Source organism: Lepidothrix coronata, unplaced genomic scaffold, assembly GCF_001604755.1.
Source record: "Lepidothrix coronata isolate B3197 unplaced genomic scaffold, Lepidothrix_coronata-1.0 Scaffold58, whole genome shotgun sequence".
NCBI classification, from domain to species: domain Eukaryota; kingdom Metazoa; phylum Chordata; class Aves; order Passeriformes; family Pipridae; genus Lepidothrix; species Lepidothrix coronata.
Window position 1 is genome coordinate 955,486 of NW_016690238.1, and position 18,166 is coordinate 973,651.

Consider the following 18,166-nt stretch of genomic DNA (forward strand, 5'->3'; position numbering starts at 1 on the left):
TTCCCTCTGAGCAGTGGAGGGATGCCAGGATGGCCCAGACTGACTCTTCTCCAGGTATCTGGTGCTTTCCTTGGGGCAGAAAAGTCCTTTACACTAGTCAGCAGAGGCTGAACAGGTGAAAAATGGTGTATGGCAGGAGTTTAGATGTGGAGATATCTTTTACTGTGAGTGTTCTGATGCTCTGACACTCACAAATGCTCTTTCACGGAAGTAAATATCCCAAAGTGTGTACTAGAAGCATTTTTTTGCAGTGAAAAGGCTTTTTATCTTTGATATTCCCGTGGATAGGATTTGATTATGTCTAGAAAACAGCGATTAGGCAGTTACAGACAGCAGGAGGAAATTCTGAGAAGATAAAGGAGCTGACAGCTTGATCCCTCTGCCAAAAAGACTTGAGACTGTTATGGATTTGGTCTTGGTAAGCAGAAGGACTTGAAAATAATTCACTGGTTTGTCCATGAATTTTAAAATAGCAGAAACCCCAACTTAGTGATGAAGAGAATGCATTTTGAAGAATTAACATAACAAATCCTCATGTATCAGAAGGGCTGGATTTACTCAGTATCTGCATTGTGAAGGGAGAGCAGGGCAGAGGATTTAAAAGGCTGTTAAAGGTGCTGTGCTTCTCCCTAGGATGAAAATAAGGATGAAGGTACAAAGAACCAACCCTTTAACAGAGGGAACTTGAGGAAAAATCAAAATCCTTGGAGATCCTAGATGGAACCTGTTAGTAAATCCCTTATCAGTTAATTTTGGGATGAATGTTGGCGTTAATTAATTTGCTTGGCACAAATCTCTTGGGAGGCATTTGGTTCAGAGGAGGATCCAGGGAAAAATCCAGACAGCTGGGAGGATCCCGGGAATGGGAGTGGTACAAAGTGTCATGGTAGGTCCCATCAACACAGAGATGGAAAAGAATCTGGGGTTTCCAGTGGAGATTAAAATGGAGCCGCCGACACGGAGGAGCTCTGGAGAAAGGTAGACATGGTTTGGGGTGCACTGGGTGAGATCTGCAGGAGAAAGACAGGTGAAATTGGAGGAATTGTGGTCAGATCTTGACTGGCATTGCATTAGTTTTGGCTCCTTGGGCTCAAGGAGGTTGAATGGAAATGGAAGTTGGTGTTTGAGAAGGTTTGCTGGGCCAGGGAAGGGGAGGAATGTCAGCGAGGAGCTCATCTGCTGTGGCAGGGAAGGGTTAGAGCTGCTCCCTGGGAATCCTTGGAGCAAAGAGCACGGGAGGGGCAAAGGGAGATCTGCCTACACGGATAACCTGTAGTGGTCCTGGAGCAAGTGGGAAAAAGGGATGGTGATTGGAATCAGGATTTGTTCCTAACCACTGAAGGAACTGAAGTCTTTCCACCGAGCCCTCGGTGTGTTTGCATAAGGAGTGGTGGAGCAGCTGGAGAGCTTTATTCCAGAGTATCCACTGGAGTTGTGTGTTTTCAGGGAGATCCAGGTTTTCTTCTGCCTTTCCTAGGGTTGTTGTGGCCCAGTGACAGCACGATTTTGAGTCTGAGACACCACGTGCAAATAGTTGTGGAAATTACTTGCTCAGGAAGAGAATGCATGAAAAGAAAACAGGATGGGGAAGGAGGAATACTTTCCATAGGTATTCAGAAGGTGTGAGTAATTCCAGATGAAAAAAGTCAAGTTCCTGACATGGATATTCATCCTTAAAGACCAGCCCTCCATTACAAATACCTCTGGTATTTCCATAAGCATTTAGCTGGCCGTGAGTGCCAGGATTCAAGGTGCATCATTTGTCTTCAAAACATTTCCTTGCAAACCTTGCAAAGCCCCCAGCTGTGTCTGCTCTTCCCAAATGGAGCATGTCCTGCACTGGTCCTGCTGCCTGGAAGAGCAGTTGGAAGTTGAAGCAGTCGGAAACCTTTTGTGGAGTTAATATTTATCCACGACTCTTAATGAACAAATACACCCTGTCATGGGGCTGCACTGAATTTACTTGCTAAAATTTTCTAAATATACAGTTTTATATATCTATATTTAAATATAATATATAGATTTCTGAGTATAATCCTCAAGGCAAACACAATAACTTGGTTGAGTTAAATCCCTTGAGCTAACGCTGAAGAACAGCGGCAAAGCCTCGTGGATGCTGCGATGCCAGAACTCACCACTCCCTCCCAAATTCAGTGTCCTGAAATTTAAGATCTAAAATATGTGAGCTGCATCGAGAAACATATGAAACAGCAGGAAAATTAATATCTTTTAATTGTAAGTCAGGTCTTGTTGGTGGGTAGTGCTGTGAGGGAGCTGGGGAATGACTGACTGGGTTTGACTGAGGGATGTGTGTGCAGGTGATGGAGCTGGTTCATTGTCTGATTTAATGAGTTCTTTGCAGCTGCTGCAGCTGGAGAAAGATGTGAAAGATCCAGGGAAGAGGCTGAGCTGCCTAACAACAATTCTTTCCAATCTGGTCCTCCTCCCCAGCTTGAGGAGCTTTTTATAAGCCTTTAAAGCAAACCAGTATCTTTTCCCTTAAGGGAATAGGAAGTAGAAAGAAAGTGGTCTTTTCTCTCCCCCCCAACCAATTTTGCATCCTCTTTTCCACAAGGTACCTAATCTTTGGAAGCATTGTAAACCTGAAATTGTATTTTTTAGGAGGTTGTTAAAATACCTCAGATTGACTGGAGACAAAAGATACTCAAATGGCTGATGATTAGAATATTAGGAAAAATGGAAGGCTTAAACTGGAAAGAGAATTGAAGTTGGGGCCCTCAAACCTGTGCTTTAGGATGGACTACAAGTAGGATGTTCTTGCTCTGGTTTTCCTGTCCTGGAGTTATAATGCAAAGCAATCACTGGGGGAGAATCATGAATTACTTGAAATGCAGCTGAAGAATTGAAGGTACTTGAATTTCAGGACTGTGCAATTCAAGTGAGATGGAGGTGATGGAGGTGTCCAATACCCACCTCTGTGATGTGTTAATGAAGAGTTTGTTAGAAGTAGCGGGTGTGCAAGGTTGGAAATACTAAAAGCAACATTTAACTCCCAAATAGAATGGAAAAATGACTTACAGAGAAGGGAGTGAAATTTTCATTCTCTCTTGTGTCGTGCAGGTACTTTGATGGCAACTTGGAGAAGCTCTTTGCAGAGTGTCATGTAATTAATCCAAGTAAAAAATCTCGGACACGCCAGATGAACACGAGGTCATCAGCCCAGGATATGTCCTGTCAGATCTGCTATCTGAACTACCCAAACTCGGTGAGTACCTGACCAGCAACTCCCCAAATTTCCCATCTGAAACTTAACTTTATTCTGCAGAAAGCCTGTGAAGGTGCTGGGGCCTGGGCAGCCGTGTAGGAAAGCTCAGAAAAAAGCAAGCAGGTGATTTTTGGCAAGTTCAGATACCAGCTGAGATGTGCAAATAAATGGTACATGAAAGAAAAAATATGTGGAAAGCACGATGGGCAAAGGGATTTACTTAAATAGAGTGACAGGGCAGGAAAGAGCTTTTAAAAGTGGTGAATAATGATATAAAATAGTCAGACTGGAAAGTCTGGAGTAAAACTGAGCAGAAGTAAAATGTGACTGTCTGGATCTTCTTGTGTTTGTACAACACCCTCTCAGTGGGAGGAGATGAGGGTGGCAGTGCCTGCTGGGGCTCTGGGTCAGCCTCCTGCTTTGTGTTAGGTGGGTGATGGTGGGGCTTCTTTTTGTGGCTGTTGACAAAATGGAAGCATTCCCATACTTTAATAACACATCCAGGCTCTGCTGTGATATCCCAGGGGCAGAACATACTGGTGAGAGAGCCCAGGAGAAAAGGAGATGAGTGGAAGGGCTCAAACAGGAAGGTTCATCCATGGCTTTGCCAAAAGGCAGGATGACACAGTGAGGAATTGTTCCTTGGTTGGAACCTGCCATTGCTGGGGGAGCTGTCCTGCCCCTCCAAAACACCCTAAACCACGTGCCTGACCTTTCCAGACAAAAGGCTTCACTCTGCTCTGGGTGGGATGGGAACCACGATGAGTTTGGGGCTCACGAGCAGCCTGGGGTGAAGCCCCCTGGTTGCTCTGGATCAGGCAGAGCTGAGCAGAGCCCAGTTTCAGGCCTCACGTTCTCAGCCTTAAAGGTCACTGTTGGTCTTGAGTCAGGAACCACAAGGCTTCATGTGTCTCCTCTTAAGCCTTGTGTGCACTGACCTGCCTTTTGGAGAGTAGTTGGAAAGGTGAGTTGTTGCTTGCCTGGTATAAAAAGATGCTTTGAAAACAAAGACCAGCTTGAGAAATTTGTTTGGCCTTCTACCTTATGCTAAAATCCTGCTTAAACACTGCAGGCTTTCCATGTTAGGTAATAAGGAAATAAATGTGATTTTAGGCTATGCAACATTTTAAATGAAAATAGGTGGAGGACTGAGGGGGAAAAATAGGAGGAGACATCAAATGGGCCTTGTGGAAACTTCAAATTTAGATGTCATGTTCTTAATATATTATTCTCCCCTTTTAAATGTAGTTGCTGTGCTGGCTGGAGGTACAACTCACAGCTGACAGGCCTTTCCTCTTGCTGGGGGTACATGTGCTGCCTGGGAAGCAGCTCTCTGGCTCCTGACAGCAACTACACAAAGCACACTAATACTTTTGAGCTTGTAGCTCAAATAAAACGTTAAAAATAGTAGTGGCCCAGTTGTCAGAAGAGCAGATTTTTAGCTGGACCGGTGAGAAGTGGCAGGTGAGCAGGGTTGTCTCTGATGTTGGTGTTAAGTCAAGACACATCAGAGGGGAACCTCTGTTTCTTTGCCACACATAAAAGTTGGAGCCTGTAGGAAAAGGCTGTAGTGTCTGTGTCTAAAAGGTGACTGAAATCTGTTTTGAAGCTGTTTTAGTTGATGTGAATTACGAATTCTAGGATTATGTTTATGTTCAGTGCCTAACCTAAAATTTCAGCTTTGAAAATCCTCTTGCAATGCTAATTTTTTTTTCCACATAAAATCTGTATTTTTTTTTTTCCTGAGTTCCCCTTTCAGCCCATGGAAAGCTGAGAGTTTGGAGTTGTTAAGAAGTTTTGCAGTGTACAGTTATTGCAGGAAAGTCAGAGTCTTGAATATTCCCCCTCTTGTGGGGTCACTGCAGGTGGTATTTGTCTACAGGGTGTCTGTAGCTCCAGTCATCTCCAAACAACTGTGGGCTGAGGTTTTGGGAAGCAAAACGAGGCATTGGATGCTCTCACCCTGCAAGTTTGAAAACTTCAGGGAGATATTTTACTCACTCTGTGTCCCCAACAAGCAGTGCTGAGTCCCAGCAGTTGTTTTGGGTGAAACCCTTACTGGTAAGAGAGGAATGAGAGGGTCATGGCTTTGCCTCTCTCCTCTCTTGCATCCCACCCTCAGGTTCCTTGGAGGGCCAGGCTGCAGGGTGGGGATGTTTTTGGGAACACCCTGCTGTTGTCCAGACTGTGGGTGATGAGCACACATGGGGTGACACCAGGGCTGCCTCAGGAGCCACTGCTCCCCTTGCACTCGGGGTTTTATGTCACCCCTTTTGCTTGGCTCCCTTGACATCTGCTGTCAGCTGAGCCAAAAATAATTGGGAACTCCCTCAAAGTAAAGAAAAGAGTCAAGAGATACTCTGAATTCCTTGCAGCCTGGGAGGAAGTGTGGTGGCTGCCTTTCTGTGGGCATTTAGCAAACCTTTTCCCTGCCTGAAGTAATCAGAACAAGCCTTAAATGAAGATGTTTTGTGTTCTGTGGTGGTTCCTCGTGTGTGCCTGCTGCAGGAGTGCTGGGTTCATTAAGGGATGATCCCCTTGTCTGTGCTTGCTTCTCATCACATGTGGAGAAGCCTCAATTCTGGGAAAAGTCAGTGCTGTCTTTGGGATGGTTGCATGCTGTGGCATCCCAAAAGTTACAGCTGTTGGTACTTGTCAGTGATAATCCTGCAGCTCCAGGGGATGTCACTTGGGCACAGCAGCATCTGTGGAGCATCAGATCCCTCGTTAGCTGGCTCAGGGAAGGTTCAGGAATTGGAAGGTCTCTTTTTTCAGCCTGGTGTACCTGGCACCACGCAGGTGTTGGCCTCCTCTCTGATTTTTTTGTTGGTTTTGTTGGGGTGGTTGTCTGTGTTTCAGGTGCTCAGCTCACTTCAGTGACTGCTCAGGTCAGACTGATCCGTGTTGCTGCTCACAGGTTCCAGCCTGTGCTGGTGGCAGGAGCCAGACCAGTGTGAATCACAGCCTGGGAGCCCGTGGGAAGGAGGTGCTGACAGGCACCTTCCCTCAGCAAAACCCAGCTGATACACCCGTGTGGGAGGGACAAAATAAATCTGTGATGGTCAAGGAAGGCGGTTTGGGAAGAATATTTTCTTAAAATGGACTCCCCTTTCCTCAGTTACCACCATCCTGCTGCTGTTTCAGGCTGTTTTGCAGAGGATTCCGGGTCCTTTCCTCTGTGGAGTTTCATGCAGGTTGATGGTATCTCAGGGTGGAGTTCTGGTTTTGTCTCACTGGCTGAGAAGATGATGGTTTGAAAAGCTAAGCCAGCAAATATTACCTTATAGTGGTACAAGTGAAGTGTTTTAAATACAGTTTTCCTTGCCCCTGGCTCTGGGTATAAAATAACTTTAAGCTGACCAGAGCAAAGTACCTTAATTCCAGTGTTTCCTCAGCAGTGTTTGCTTCTCCACCCCTTGTGTAACCACTCAGTCCCAGATGGAATCTTGATACACACTGTGCAGATGATGCAGACAAGGATGGAGTTGTCCTTGTTGCTGTCTGTGACAGCTGATCATTATTGAATTTTATTTAGCAATTTACACCTGCCAATTAGGATCCGTAGTGTCTTCATCTGATGAGCATCTGGATTTCAGGGGGAAGTTTCCTAAGGAGGTCTGGGATTTTGGGCAGCACCCACATGTGTCAAGTGGAAAAAAAAATGAGGAATGAAGACTGTATAATAATCCTATCACTGTGACCTGTTTGGTGTTGCATTTATTTGACTGATTTCCAGAGCCAAACAGGAGAGAGCTCTGTGTACACTCCTAAAAAACAAGGATAAATTGAAATGGGCAAGCAGGATGGAAACATGGGCCACACCTTTCCTTACTGCTGGGGTTGGGGATTAGAGCCTGGCTTTGGAAGCATGACTAAAGCTGCCTGGGCAATGTTCTGTAGCGGTGATGATGCAAAATAAATAGTGTCTCAAATTTGGTGTGGGGGTGAGAGATGTGATGGGTGAACTGCACAGTACTAAGGAGATTGAAATTGTGGAGTGAATCCATGTGATAAAATGATCCAATGCCTGGTGTTCTCTGTCATTGCAGTACTTTACTGGCCTAGAGTGTGGACACAAGTTCTGTATGCAGTGCTGGAGTGAATATTTAACTACCAAAATAATGGAGGAAGGCATGGGACAGGTAAAATGTCAACTTACCTCGTGGCTTATTTCTGGAAATTCTGGGTGTTGGAGAGGAGGAGGAAAGAAAAGGGAGAGTCTTCCCTAGTAAAGTTTAAAAAATCCAGAAGAGCAACCCAGAGAAAAGCCAGCCCCCAAAGGTTTGGGGGCCGTAGCCTCTGCCACAGGTGGATCTGGAGGGAACTCCATGGGGTTGGTGCAGGTGGGGGGAGGAATCTTGCACAGGGCCACACCTGGGATGTGTTGGGAGAGCTAAAGCACTCTGATTGCTATGGATTGTGGTGAAGTCTGTTGCCTTGGAATTCTCTATGAAGCAAAAATAGGATAAACACTGTTCTTCCCATGCCCTTTTTGTGTTTTTCAGACCATTTCATGCCCTGCCCATGGCTGTGATATCTTAGTGGATGACAATACAGTTATGTGAGTACGCTCAGTTCCTACCTCTTGGCTTTCCTCTCTTTGCATTTTGTTACTCATGTGCTGTTAAGATGTATTCAAATGCTAGTAACAGATTGTACCCAGGCTTTCAGACAGCAGAGAGGTCTGTCTTGGATGGTCTGTTTTGATATTGGGATGTCTCTTGACTTTCTGAAAAACCCATGTGGCAGCACTGGGAGAGGAAAGACTCCCTGACCAGTTTGGTCATGAGAGCAGAATTTCCAAACCCAGTTTAACTGCTTTGTGCATTTTGTTTCCTTTGTTTCATGTAGGAATTTGGGCCTTCCTTCCCAGGCCAACCCACTGATTCCCCAAGTCCTGTAGCTGTAGGTGATGGGTGAGTCAGAGGACACGAGTTGTAGAGGCAGGTGTAGGGTGTGTTTTATGCCCCTGATAGGAAGCAAGGTACCCTCAAACACCAGATTTGGTTAAGCTGGTGTGTGAGCCTGTGTCACTGGAGTTATTAAGTTATCCAGCTGTAGGATGACTGCTCACATGTGGTGGAGCAGTGAATTCCATGAGCTTCCTTCTCTTTTATATTGGAGGAGGTTATTGAATGAGTAATATCCTTCGTAATTCTGAACCTTCATTAAGTTCATTTTAATTCTTCTTGCTAAAAAGCATCTCAATGGGGGTTTATTCTGTTACCTTATTCTTTCCTTCCTGAAGCCTGACTCACTCATTGATATTAATTTGCTGGGGTTTATTATCAGTTGCTTTCAGAGTAGTGATTTTTCCCAATCCCTCTGCAGTAGTGGCTCTCAGTTAGTCATGGAGTGTAGGCTGGATGGAAGTGGAAGGAGCTGAAGTGCTTTCCTGCCCTGTTGAGGGGCTGGTTTGTAGAGTTCAGTGTGTGGAAACTGAGCTGAAGTTGGCATATCTTGAGTAACTCGATTGAGATTTTTGTTTACCAGAGTTTGAACTTCAACTTGAGGTGTCGAACGCTCTCAGCAGGAAGTTTTTTGAGTATTTTCTTGATTGCAACAGTTGGAATGAGCTGTTCAAATAGTGCATATGAAGCAGAGTGGCTGAAATCACTGGAGGCTGTGGTGGCAGCAGCAAGGAAAGGATGGGAGAAGAGCAGTGCCATGGGATTCCCCCTTGCCTGGAGGTGGCAGAGACAGGAGGCCTGGGACAGGGAAATGGCTCTGGGTGCTGAAGCAACCAAGGTCTCTTTGTCTAAGTAACACTATAAACATTTTCTAGAGGTAACAATCCACCTTTCCCTGATCTTACCTGGATTTCAGGGGGAGGAAGGTGTGTTTTTTTGCTGAAGTCTCATGCTTTCTTTAAAAGCCAAGGTGGACAACTGGCAGTCCTAGGAAATAGCATGAATAAAAATGTAAGGAATCCCAATTGGAATCAGCATCCATTTCTGTGTCCTTAGTTATTCTCTTCTTACAAAGTCTCCAGCTTTCCAAGCTGCAGAAACCTAGGATTAACATGCCATGTGTAGGGACGTCAGTCTTCATCCATCAGAACACCGACATGGATGGGCCAAGTTGTTCCTTTGCTCCCTTCTCAGGACTTGCCCTCACTTCCAAGTTGGATTATCTCCATATGAGTCCAAACTTGGCAATTCAGGTGACTTTCCTGGATTTATGAGTATTTGGCCAGCTCAGAATCCTCTTTCCTTGTTGAACTAGAGTGGGAAGGTTGAAGGGAGGGTCTCTTCCAGGACCTCCAGCCTGGCTGGGGGTGATCCATGGCTATCCCTCATTCACCTTTGCTCGTGCCACTAGGAATTGCTTTCACCCCCTTGCCAAGTTGTTAACTGCATTCATGAGCAAGGTAGGCTGCCCTCATTTCTGCCCCTCATTTCTGCCCTGGTTGACTCTGCAATCAGCCCACTCAGTGGGAATGGATGGATTTTGGGTTCCTGTTTGGAAGTCATAGGGAGTTCTGCTTCACTTCTAATTTATGGTCTGATAAAGGATTGTTCCCATCTTTGGATGAGGTTTTGAGTTTGTGTAGTTCCAAACTAAGCTCAAAGTTAAAGGCTGCTTTTTCAAGAGTTTGTTGTTCCCACCTGGCTTTTTTGGTGAAGTTGCTTCTTTTCAAGCTTTGCTCACAGAGGAGTGTACCCCAAAATATGATTTCTGGGCACTGGGCAGGGATTTCATCTTTTAATTTGTCTAGTTTCCTTTATGATTTGGCAAAAGACAGTCATATTCCAAGCAAAGTTCTTGAAAATCTTGACCTGAGTGGTGCTCACCTGGAGCAGGTGAGTTTGTTGTCGTGGGGCAATCACAGCATTTTGATCAGCAAAAAACCAATGGATTGTGTGCTCCTTGTGCTCTGCTTAGTCATGGCAGGACTATTCATTTAAATTCCAGTTCCTGATATATTCTGATAATATAATAAATTTTTGAAGTGACATTTACTATGTCTACAAGCCCAAATATGGGGTAAAAAAGTGAAATTTATAATTTGTATGAAATTAAAATGTGGGTTTTTCTATTTGTCACTAAGTTGAACTCCAGAATTGCGGGCTTGCCATGGACACAGGGCTGAAGAGATGCTTTGTCAGCTGATTTGTTTTATTTTAGCCCTGGGAATTGAGCTGCCACGTGCTGTGTTTTATGTAATAACCAGTGTGTGGTTTGGTGAGGAGCTCCCCAGGCTGCCCAGGGCTGGGATTTATGCAACATCCCGAAAGAGCATTGGCAGGATAACATGCAGGAGTACCCTTGGGTTGGGCTGCACCTGGAATGGATAACCCAGTAATTCCAGTGTTTATGGCCTGTAGAAGGCTTGTGTTCCACAGGAGGATTTAAACCAGAAACACCACAAAGGGCGTATTAGTCCTGCTTTGTATTCAGATCTGGGGAAGACACTTCAGTCGTATCTAAAAGACATTTATAAAGGTGCTCAACTATCCATAATTAAAGTATTTTGAATGTATTTAGTCTGCAAATGCCACCTGGGTTGGTGTGCCCAGAAGACAAGTGGTCGCCGTGCTTTTAAAGGGTTCCCATCAGCCTGGTTTTCCTCTCCCCATTCCAATTGGGAATTAAAGTCCATGTCTGGACTTACAGTCCACATTGTGTATACCCTCAGTGGTGTTGAATTCAAATCAACTTTGGTTTTATGGTAAATAGATTAAAACACCAATAAATTTTTCACCTGGAGCCGTGGCATTCCAGTGAGACCCAGATAACACGAGGTTTCCCAAAGTTATGAACCACCCAGCGGTTGTTCCGGAGCTGTTTAAAGGGATTTACCACAAAATGTGCATGTTTTATGTAAATGAACTGTTTACATTATTTGCTTTGTTTCTTGGGCTCTTCAGGAAAGTATTTTAAAATAAAAATCCTCACAGCAAGAGGTTCAGTTCTTTTGAAATGCATGAGCTTTCTGTTTTTGAAGCTTATATATATATGTGTATATATATATTAAATACAGTGCATGTTGTTTTCATAATAATAAGTGATCTAACAAGTGAGTAGAGATCAGTAAGTACAAAAGGTAACTGCAAATGTAGAAGGATGAATCAAACCCATTTCTCTGTCTTAACTTATTGGATATGTATGGAAAAAAATGAGTTTTCTACTACAATTTTTCTGTTTTTTCCGTTCCCACAGGCGTCTGATCACAGATTCCAAGGTTAAATTAAAGTACCAGCATCTAATAACCAATAGTTTTGTAGAGGTGAGTTTTTATTTGAAATTTTTAATGATTTCTAGGGTGGTTCTGTCTTGCATATGTACCAAACCAGAGACTTGAGGCTATTTTATAACTGCAGAGCAGGTTTTTTTGCATAATCTCTAATCAAGTGTGACTACAGAGATTGTTTTGTAGCCCTTTGGGTTACAGGGATAGTTGTAGGAAAAGATTAAAAAACCTTTATGACAAAAGACCTAGAGATGAAGAGAATGCAAGAGCTGTTTGTTTAATATACAGGTTCTGAGGAGCACTTAATATTTACAGTTCTTCAGTGTTCCCTGAGATACTTGAGGCTGAAAACCAGGAAACACGGCCCTGAAAGAAAACACACCTTAAACATTTGCCATTTGAAGTAAAGCTGCAAAACTGTTTTTGGCAAAAGCAAAAATAAAACTTGGAGAAAGCAAAATAAACGTGGAGAAAGGTGCTTTGGAAGGCTTTCCATTATCCCAGTTGTGTGTGTTCAGATTCACTGTTGAGAGCAGGATGGGAAGTTACTTGGGCTCAAGTTTGAAGCCATTGCCCTTTGTTTGAAGTGATGTTTGTGGTGGGTTTGGGTTTAATCTTTTCAAATGGTTGAAGCCATGGCAAAGGGGTGCAGGGCAGGAGGTGTCCTTGTGCACATCCCTGTCCCATCCTGTGGGTTTTGTGCTCTGTTCTGCAGTGTAATCGACTGTTAAAGTGGTGTCCTGCCCCCGACTGCCACCACGTCGTCAAAGTCCAATATCCTGACGCCAAACCCGTGCGCTGCAAATGTGGGCGTCAGTTCTGGTAAGAACAGCCAGGAAAAGACCTTGGTGCTGCTCTTTACTTACTGCCTTGAAAGTGTGATAGTGTGTATTCATGGAATGCCAGACTGGTTTGGCATTGGGAAGGGACCTGAAAGGTGATCCAATCCCACCCTGTGCCCCGAGCAGGGACACCTTTCGCTGGACCAGGTTGCTCCAAGCCCTGTCCAACCTGGCCTTGGACACTTTCAGGGATGGGGCAGCCACAGCTTCTCTGGGCAGCCTGTGCCAGGGCCTCACCACCCTCACAGGGAAGGATTTCTCCTCAATATCCCATCTAACCCTGCCTTCTGTCAGTTTGAAGCCAGATGCTGTTTTGAAATGGCCTTTGAGGGATTTGATGCTGCAGGGCAGTGTAGGCTTAGATTAGGACTGGCTCTGGTCTCTCATTAGAACAACTCAGAAGAAAACTTCCCCTGTTTAATTAAAAGTACAATTATCTGCCCTGTTTGCTTACTTTTCCCCTTTCTTTCCCTCACAGCTTTAACTGCGGTGAAAACTGGCATGATCCTGTTAAATGCAAGGTGAGCACATCAAAGTTCTTTTCTAAATGTATGACTTGGAAGTTTAAAGTCAGTTTGTGTGCAGGACTTAGAAATGAAGCCCAAGCTTGGCCTATCATAGAATATCCTGAGTTGGAAGGGACCCACAAGGATCCTTGAGTCCAACTCTTGTTCCCTTCAGGAAGCAGAGTAGCTCAGCTGTTAGGACCACAGGGGGCGAAGAACCACTTAAATCATACTGGGGGCCTTTCCTGCCATGCTGAGAGCCTCAGAGTTGGACCTTGTGAAGGAAAGGTGCCTCAGCCAGGTGGGAAATGTGTGGAGGAGGAGGAGGCTGTTCCACCTGTGACCCTCTGCAGAGGGAGGAATATGCTTTTTGGACAAGGAGCATTCCTGTACGAGGTGTTTCTGTCGGTGTTTGCTGCTTTGTCAGGCGTGTGATCTGTTGTACCGAAGGAATTAGTTTGGTCCTGGACCTGCTGCAGTGCCCTGAGCTGTAGAACTGTTTGTGGAGCTGTCAGAAACTGTAACCAAGCCTGGGATGCTGTGGCCTGTGCAGAGCTCGGGGACAGATGTGTTCCATACCTTGGGGACAGAGGGCTTTGCCTTCCTAGGGACACAAAACCTGCCCTGGGAGAGGGGAGGGGAACCCCAGCAAAGGTTCAGCAGGATTTAGTTGGTCTTTCCAGGCTGGATGTGGTCAGGTTGTTATCTAGCAGATGCAAGCAGTGTTTTGCTTTTGTGACTTTGATAAAGCCATGTTCTCACTAAGGTTTAAAAAAGAAATGAGCATGAGGCGAGCACTGCAAGCCTGAGATAAAACCTGGCTGATGTGAAGCTCGGCATCACAGAGGGTCTGACAGCAGTTTTGGCACATCACTGTTAAGAGACAGGTTTGGCTTGGAAAGGACCTGAAAGGTGATCCAATCCCACTCCTCTGCCATAGGCAGGGACAGCTTCCACTGGGTATTCCAAGCCCCATCCAACCTGGCTTTGGATGCTTCCAGGGATGGGGCAGCCACAGCTTCTCTGGGCAACCTGTGTTAGGGCCTTACCACCCTCACAGGGAAGAATTCCTTCCCAATATCCCATCTAACCCTGCCCTCTGTCACTTTGAATCCATTCCCCTTGTCCTGTCACTCCAGGCCCTTCAGAATAGTCTCTCTCCATCTTTCTTGTCACCTCCCTTCAGGTTCTGGAAGGTCAAAATTAGGTCACCTCGGAACCAAAATGTCCTTACTATTTCAGAGTCCACCATGAAGTTTGTGTTGATTCAACTGGAGAACAGTAATGAGTTTGCAGAAGTGTTTGGGGGGGTGCTCGTGCTTGCTGGATCAGGACGGTGCTGCAGGAACTGTCTGCACCTAAATTAGCTGCTGTTTGCACAGTTTCCCAGCACTTACCCCCCCTATTCCCATGTGGTTGTGTGTACCTTTCTTTAATGCAAGCAGGTTCCTTGGGAACATTTCCAGTTCCTCTATTTAGACTTAACTCTGTTCTTTCACCATTTTTCTGACAGTGGTTAAAGAAATGGATTAAGAAGTGCGATGATGACAGTGAAACTTCTAATTGGATTGCAGCCAACACAAAGGTGAGGGGGTTTCTCATGTTTTATATATAGATTTTTATATAGATATGTCAAGCAAATTCCTCTGCACTAGGATTTTTTTTCTCTTCCATGCTAAGAGCAAGCCTTAAAATGTACAGTACACTGAAGTGCTCTTGTTTGAAGAGCAAACAGGTGAGTTCCTTCAGGTTCAGTGGCGTTTGCTCTCGGAAGAAAGAGTTAATTGGAGAGCCAAAGCTTGAGATTTAGGTGTTTGGGCTCCTGTCTGGCACCAGTGGCTTCCCTAAGCAAGCCTGTGCCTCGCTCCATGTGTGCAGCATGTTCCCACCACCCGTGCTGGGTTTGCTGGGATCACTTACATCTGCCTCTGAATCCCAGGGGTTGGCCTCCGGAGTGGTTCATTTCCTCTGGGCAGCATTCCAGGTCTGGACTGGCAGAACAGCTGGTTGAGATTTTATTATGTAAATGTCTTCATCCTAGTTAGCCCAACTTTTGCCTGAAACTTCAGGGTTTGATAATTTCGGGATGAATAAAAGCCAGGGTTGGCGTGGTGGCAAGGAAACAAAAGCAGCAGATGCCCTGGGGGGTGAGGATCAAGCCCAGGGCTCCTGGCTGGAGCCTGAGGGTGGAGGAAGGTGGGGAGGGAGTGAGGAAATGGCTGCTTTGTTTTCTTAGCTCTGTTGTGTAACTGGTTAATGGCATTGTTTGCAGCAGCCTCGCTGCTTTCTGGGGCTGCCTGCCTGGTTTTCATTGAACTGGAATGTTGCATTATGGTGAAAGAGAAACACCCATCCTGCAGTTAGAATCAGGCTGGAATTGGGCAGTGTCCCGTGGGCTGAGGGCTGTGTGTCCCTGCTTGGAGCCTGCACATTGACAACAAAGGGAATTTGCCTTTGTTTGAGTGTGTCCTATCATGGCTCGAGAACTGAACTAGATTTGATCAGAGTTTGTTGGTCTTCAGGTCCTGTTCCTATTAAACCTGAGGAAGAGCAGCCAATAGCTTGGAAGAGGCTGAGTGTAAGCACTGCTAGCCTTGGGTATCAAATATTTGGGACACTGGAACAGTCACAGCCATGTTTTGCCTGTCAAAGCCCTCAGGATCTGTTGCTGCCCCTCAGGGGGAGGATCTTGGGGTTTCCCATCCTGTACCTGACCCTGCCTTGGGAATAATAAGATTTTTTGGGAGGGCAACACCCATCAGGAGGGTGGTATCTGGCACCAGCCCAGCTTCTCCGTTAGTTCCTGGAGTCTGGTGTGAGCAGCAGAGCTGTTGTCCTTGAACAGCACTGTCCAAGCTACTTCCTCTAATATCTTCCAAGACACTCCTATGTGGAAATACTTTGGAGTGCAGGCTGCAACAGGGAGGAAAAGCCAACTGTCCCGGAGTCTTGTGGTATCCATATCCATTGAATTAGCTGAAGGACAATGTGACAGTTCTTCTCTCTGAACTGACACTGGATTTGGTTGAGGGGAAAGTTGGCAGGGAGAGTAACCCACCCCTCGTGCTGATCTCTGCCTTCTGTGGGCAGCAGGGTGGGGAAGGTGGGAATCTCACCCTCTGGCTGCTGGGACATGTGCCTTGGGGGCTTCAGAGCCCCTGGAGAACTGGATGGGCCCAGAGTCCCCCAACCAGCACCTCCTCCCGCCTCAGTTCCTGCCGGGCCTTGGCCAGAGCAACGGAGAAACCCAAGGGCGTGTCTGAGAGGAGCACAGTTCCTCCTGGAACCAAGGAAAAGCCTGTCCTGCTGTAGCATGAGTGATAGGCTGGGATGGGAATTGCACAGTTGGAGCACGCATCCATCCGTCCTTTCTCTCTCTCTGTACTTTTCCTAGCAGGAAAACAGGGCAGTCATGCTCGTCGAGGCAGGTCTTGTGCCTGCACAGCTGTTGGCTTCAGGGACTGAGAGTCAGAGCCCAAAGTCTGCGTTGAATTTCTTCATTTTGAAGAACGTAGAAAGGAATCAGGTACCATCAGATGCAAAAATCCCCATTTTCAGTGGGAAAAACTCTCCAAGCGTTTCAGTTGTGACTACGGGCTCCGTTGCTGTTTCTTGCTTTTGGAAAGGGCTTTCTGGAGCCATCCAGGCATGAGGCTGAGCTGCAGCCCTGTCCCATGTGGGCTCCAGTCAGGAAAGGACACTTCCTGTTGTACCAAGATGAAGGTGTAAGAGACAAATACCAATCCTCTGGAATGTGGGCTTGAAATCTGGCTAATCCTCTGCAACTGGAGAATGTGAGATACATTTGTTCCGGCTTGTCCTGGGGGACAGAATGGGAAAGGAAAATTAGGCAATTGTTGTGTTAGAGAATAGAAAAGTGAAACCCAGCTGAATTGGGTTCTGTTCCCAAACTGGAATGATGTGATGCATTTTTGGATGAATTATGTAGAATGGTCTGAATGAAAAACGAGGAGATTTGAGTAGCGAGTTCTGTGGTTTCCGATATAATTTTTTTATCCTTTTGCATTCATTTACTTGCACTTAGGAGACCTAAATTCCTTCTACTTCTACAAAAGATACAGCCCTTGCAGCAGTGTGCTGGAGTAGATGGCTTTTTTCTTAAACTAAGCTACTTTCACATGAGTTCAGCTTAACTAAATTAATTTAAAGTTGAGATAAGGCAATACAAGTTCTTTATCAAGCCCGTAGTTCTCAGTCTTCTTGAAGAACAGGGTTGAATAATCCAAGGATTTGCACATTTCTTTCTTTTCCAGTTTGTTGGACAAAGTTGGTTCTTCAGGAGTTCCTTTCTTGAGTTAAACTGGCAGGTTTCAGATATTTGGGAATAAAGAAACCACAGAGATCCATTACTTCTGTTAAGTGGACATTCAGAGGAGTGCAAACTATAGAAAACTTGGATTTGTGCATTTATTTTGGGCTCTGAAGGTGTATCAAGACTGGCTGAAAGTAGCCTAAAAGGAGGAGGGGAAACTGGTTTTAAACCCGAGTGTCAGCGATGTTAATCTCCTAAAGGAAGAAGAACAAAGACTAACGGTGCAGATCTTCACCCAAGGCACTGGGTTTTATTGTTGAAGTTAAATTGGCGTTAATGAAAGTTGTTCATCTGATACTAAAAATGCCCCAGCCTTGCTGCTTCTGGCTCTTGGCACATCCCATCGTCACCTTCCGGGCTAGACAGGGCTTGAATGGCTGATGTACAAACCAGGCACATTTTCTTCCTCCAAAGAAACTATTGGCCCTTTTCTCCTCTGAGCGAGATAAAATGGCACAAACCCAGTTCTCTCCCTTTTCAGGTCACTTTTTAATGTCTGAACACACGCTCCCTCTGTGTTTTCTGGAAATCCTACACTTGTTCTGAGGCGTGGAAGCTCTGGCAGCACTCACAATCCTCCCCAGCACTGAACTGTGCTCCTTCGTTTCTCACCGTGCCGGGGTGTGAACAGCATCTTTCCAAAGGTGTCCAAGTGCCATCTTTTCCTCTCGGATGAGCTGGTGTTTCAAATATGTTTAAAAAAAGCTTGGCTCTGTGACTCTAGGTGTTGTCAGGGTGTACTACTTTGTGCTAACCTTAATTAAGTTCAGCATTTTTGGGTTTTGTTGAAAAGCATTAAGAAATCCTGTGGTGTTAGAGAATTCTTTCTCTTCAGGACGGGTTAGAGGTGATGGTGCTGCTGTGAACGTGGCTGGGAGGCTGATGGCCATCAGTGGGAGTTCTGGAGAGGACTAATCTCTTTCACCTGCCCTGAAATAAGAAATGTATTTCTGTTTAGCCTCCTGTTTATAAAACAGCAGCTGAGGTTTACTGTGGTTTTTTTAGGACAGAATCAGGATTGTTCTCCTTTGCCAGGTTTGCCCAGACTTTTGTTTCCAAGCACAG

The 18,166-nt window shown here is 45.5% G+C and overlaps 1 protein-coding gene across 7 annotated transcripts in view; it reads left to right on the top strand.

Moving 5' to 3' along the window:
* ARIH1 (ariadne RBR E3 ubiquitin protein ligase 1) overlaps window positions 1-18,166 on the top strand; it is a 52,170-nt gene that overhangs the window by 24,986 nt on the left and 9,018 nt on the right. For 3 of the 7 annotated variants that reach the window (XM_017816858.1, XM_017816860.1, XM_017816863.1), the window contains exons 3-10: window positions 3,082-3,226; window positions 7,276-7,368; window positions 7,732-7,787; window positions 11,390-11,456; window positions 12,136-12,242; window positions 12,741-12,783; window positions 14,282-14,353; window positions 16,163-16,294. In XM_017816858.1, coding sequence (XP_017672347.1) covers window positions 3,082-3,226; window positions 7,276-7,368; window positions 7,732-7,787; window positions 11,390-11,456; window positions 12,136-12,242; window positions 12,741-12,783; window positions 14,282-14,353; window positions 16,163-16,294 — 715 coding nt within the window. The remainder of the gene's footprint in view (window positions 1-3,081; window positions 3,227-7,275; window positions 7,369-7,731; window positions 7,788-11,389; window positions 11,457-12,135; window positions 12,243-12,740; window positions 12,784-14,281; window positions 14,354-16,162; window positions 16,295-18,166) is intronic. The other 4 variants (XM_017816861.1, XM_017816864.1, XM_017816862.1 and 1 more) reach the window with 2 other exon arrangements.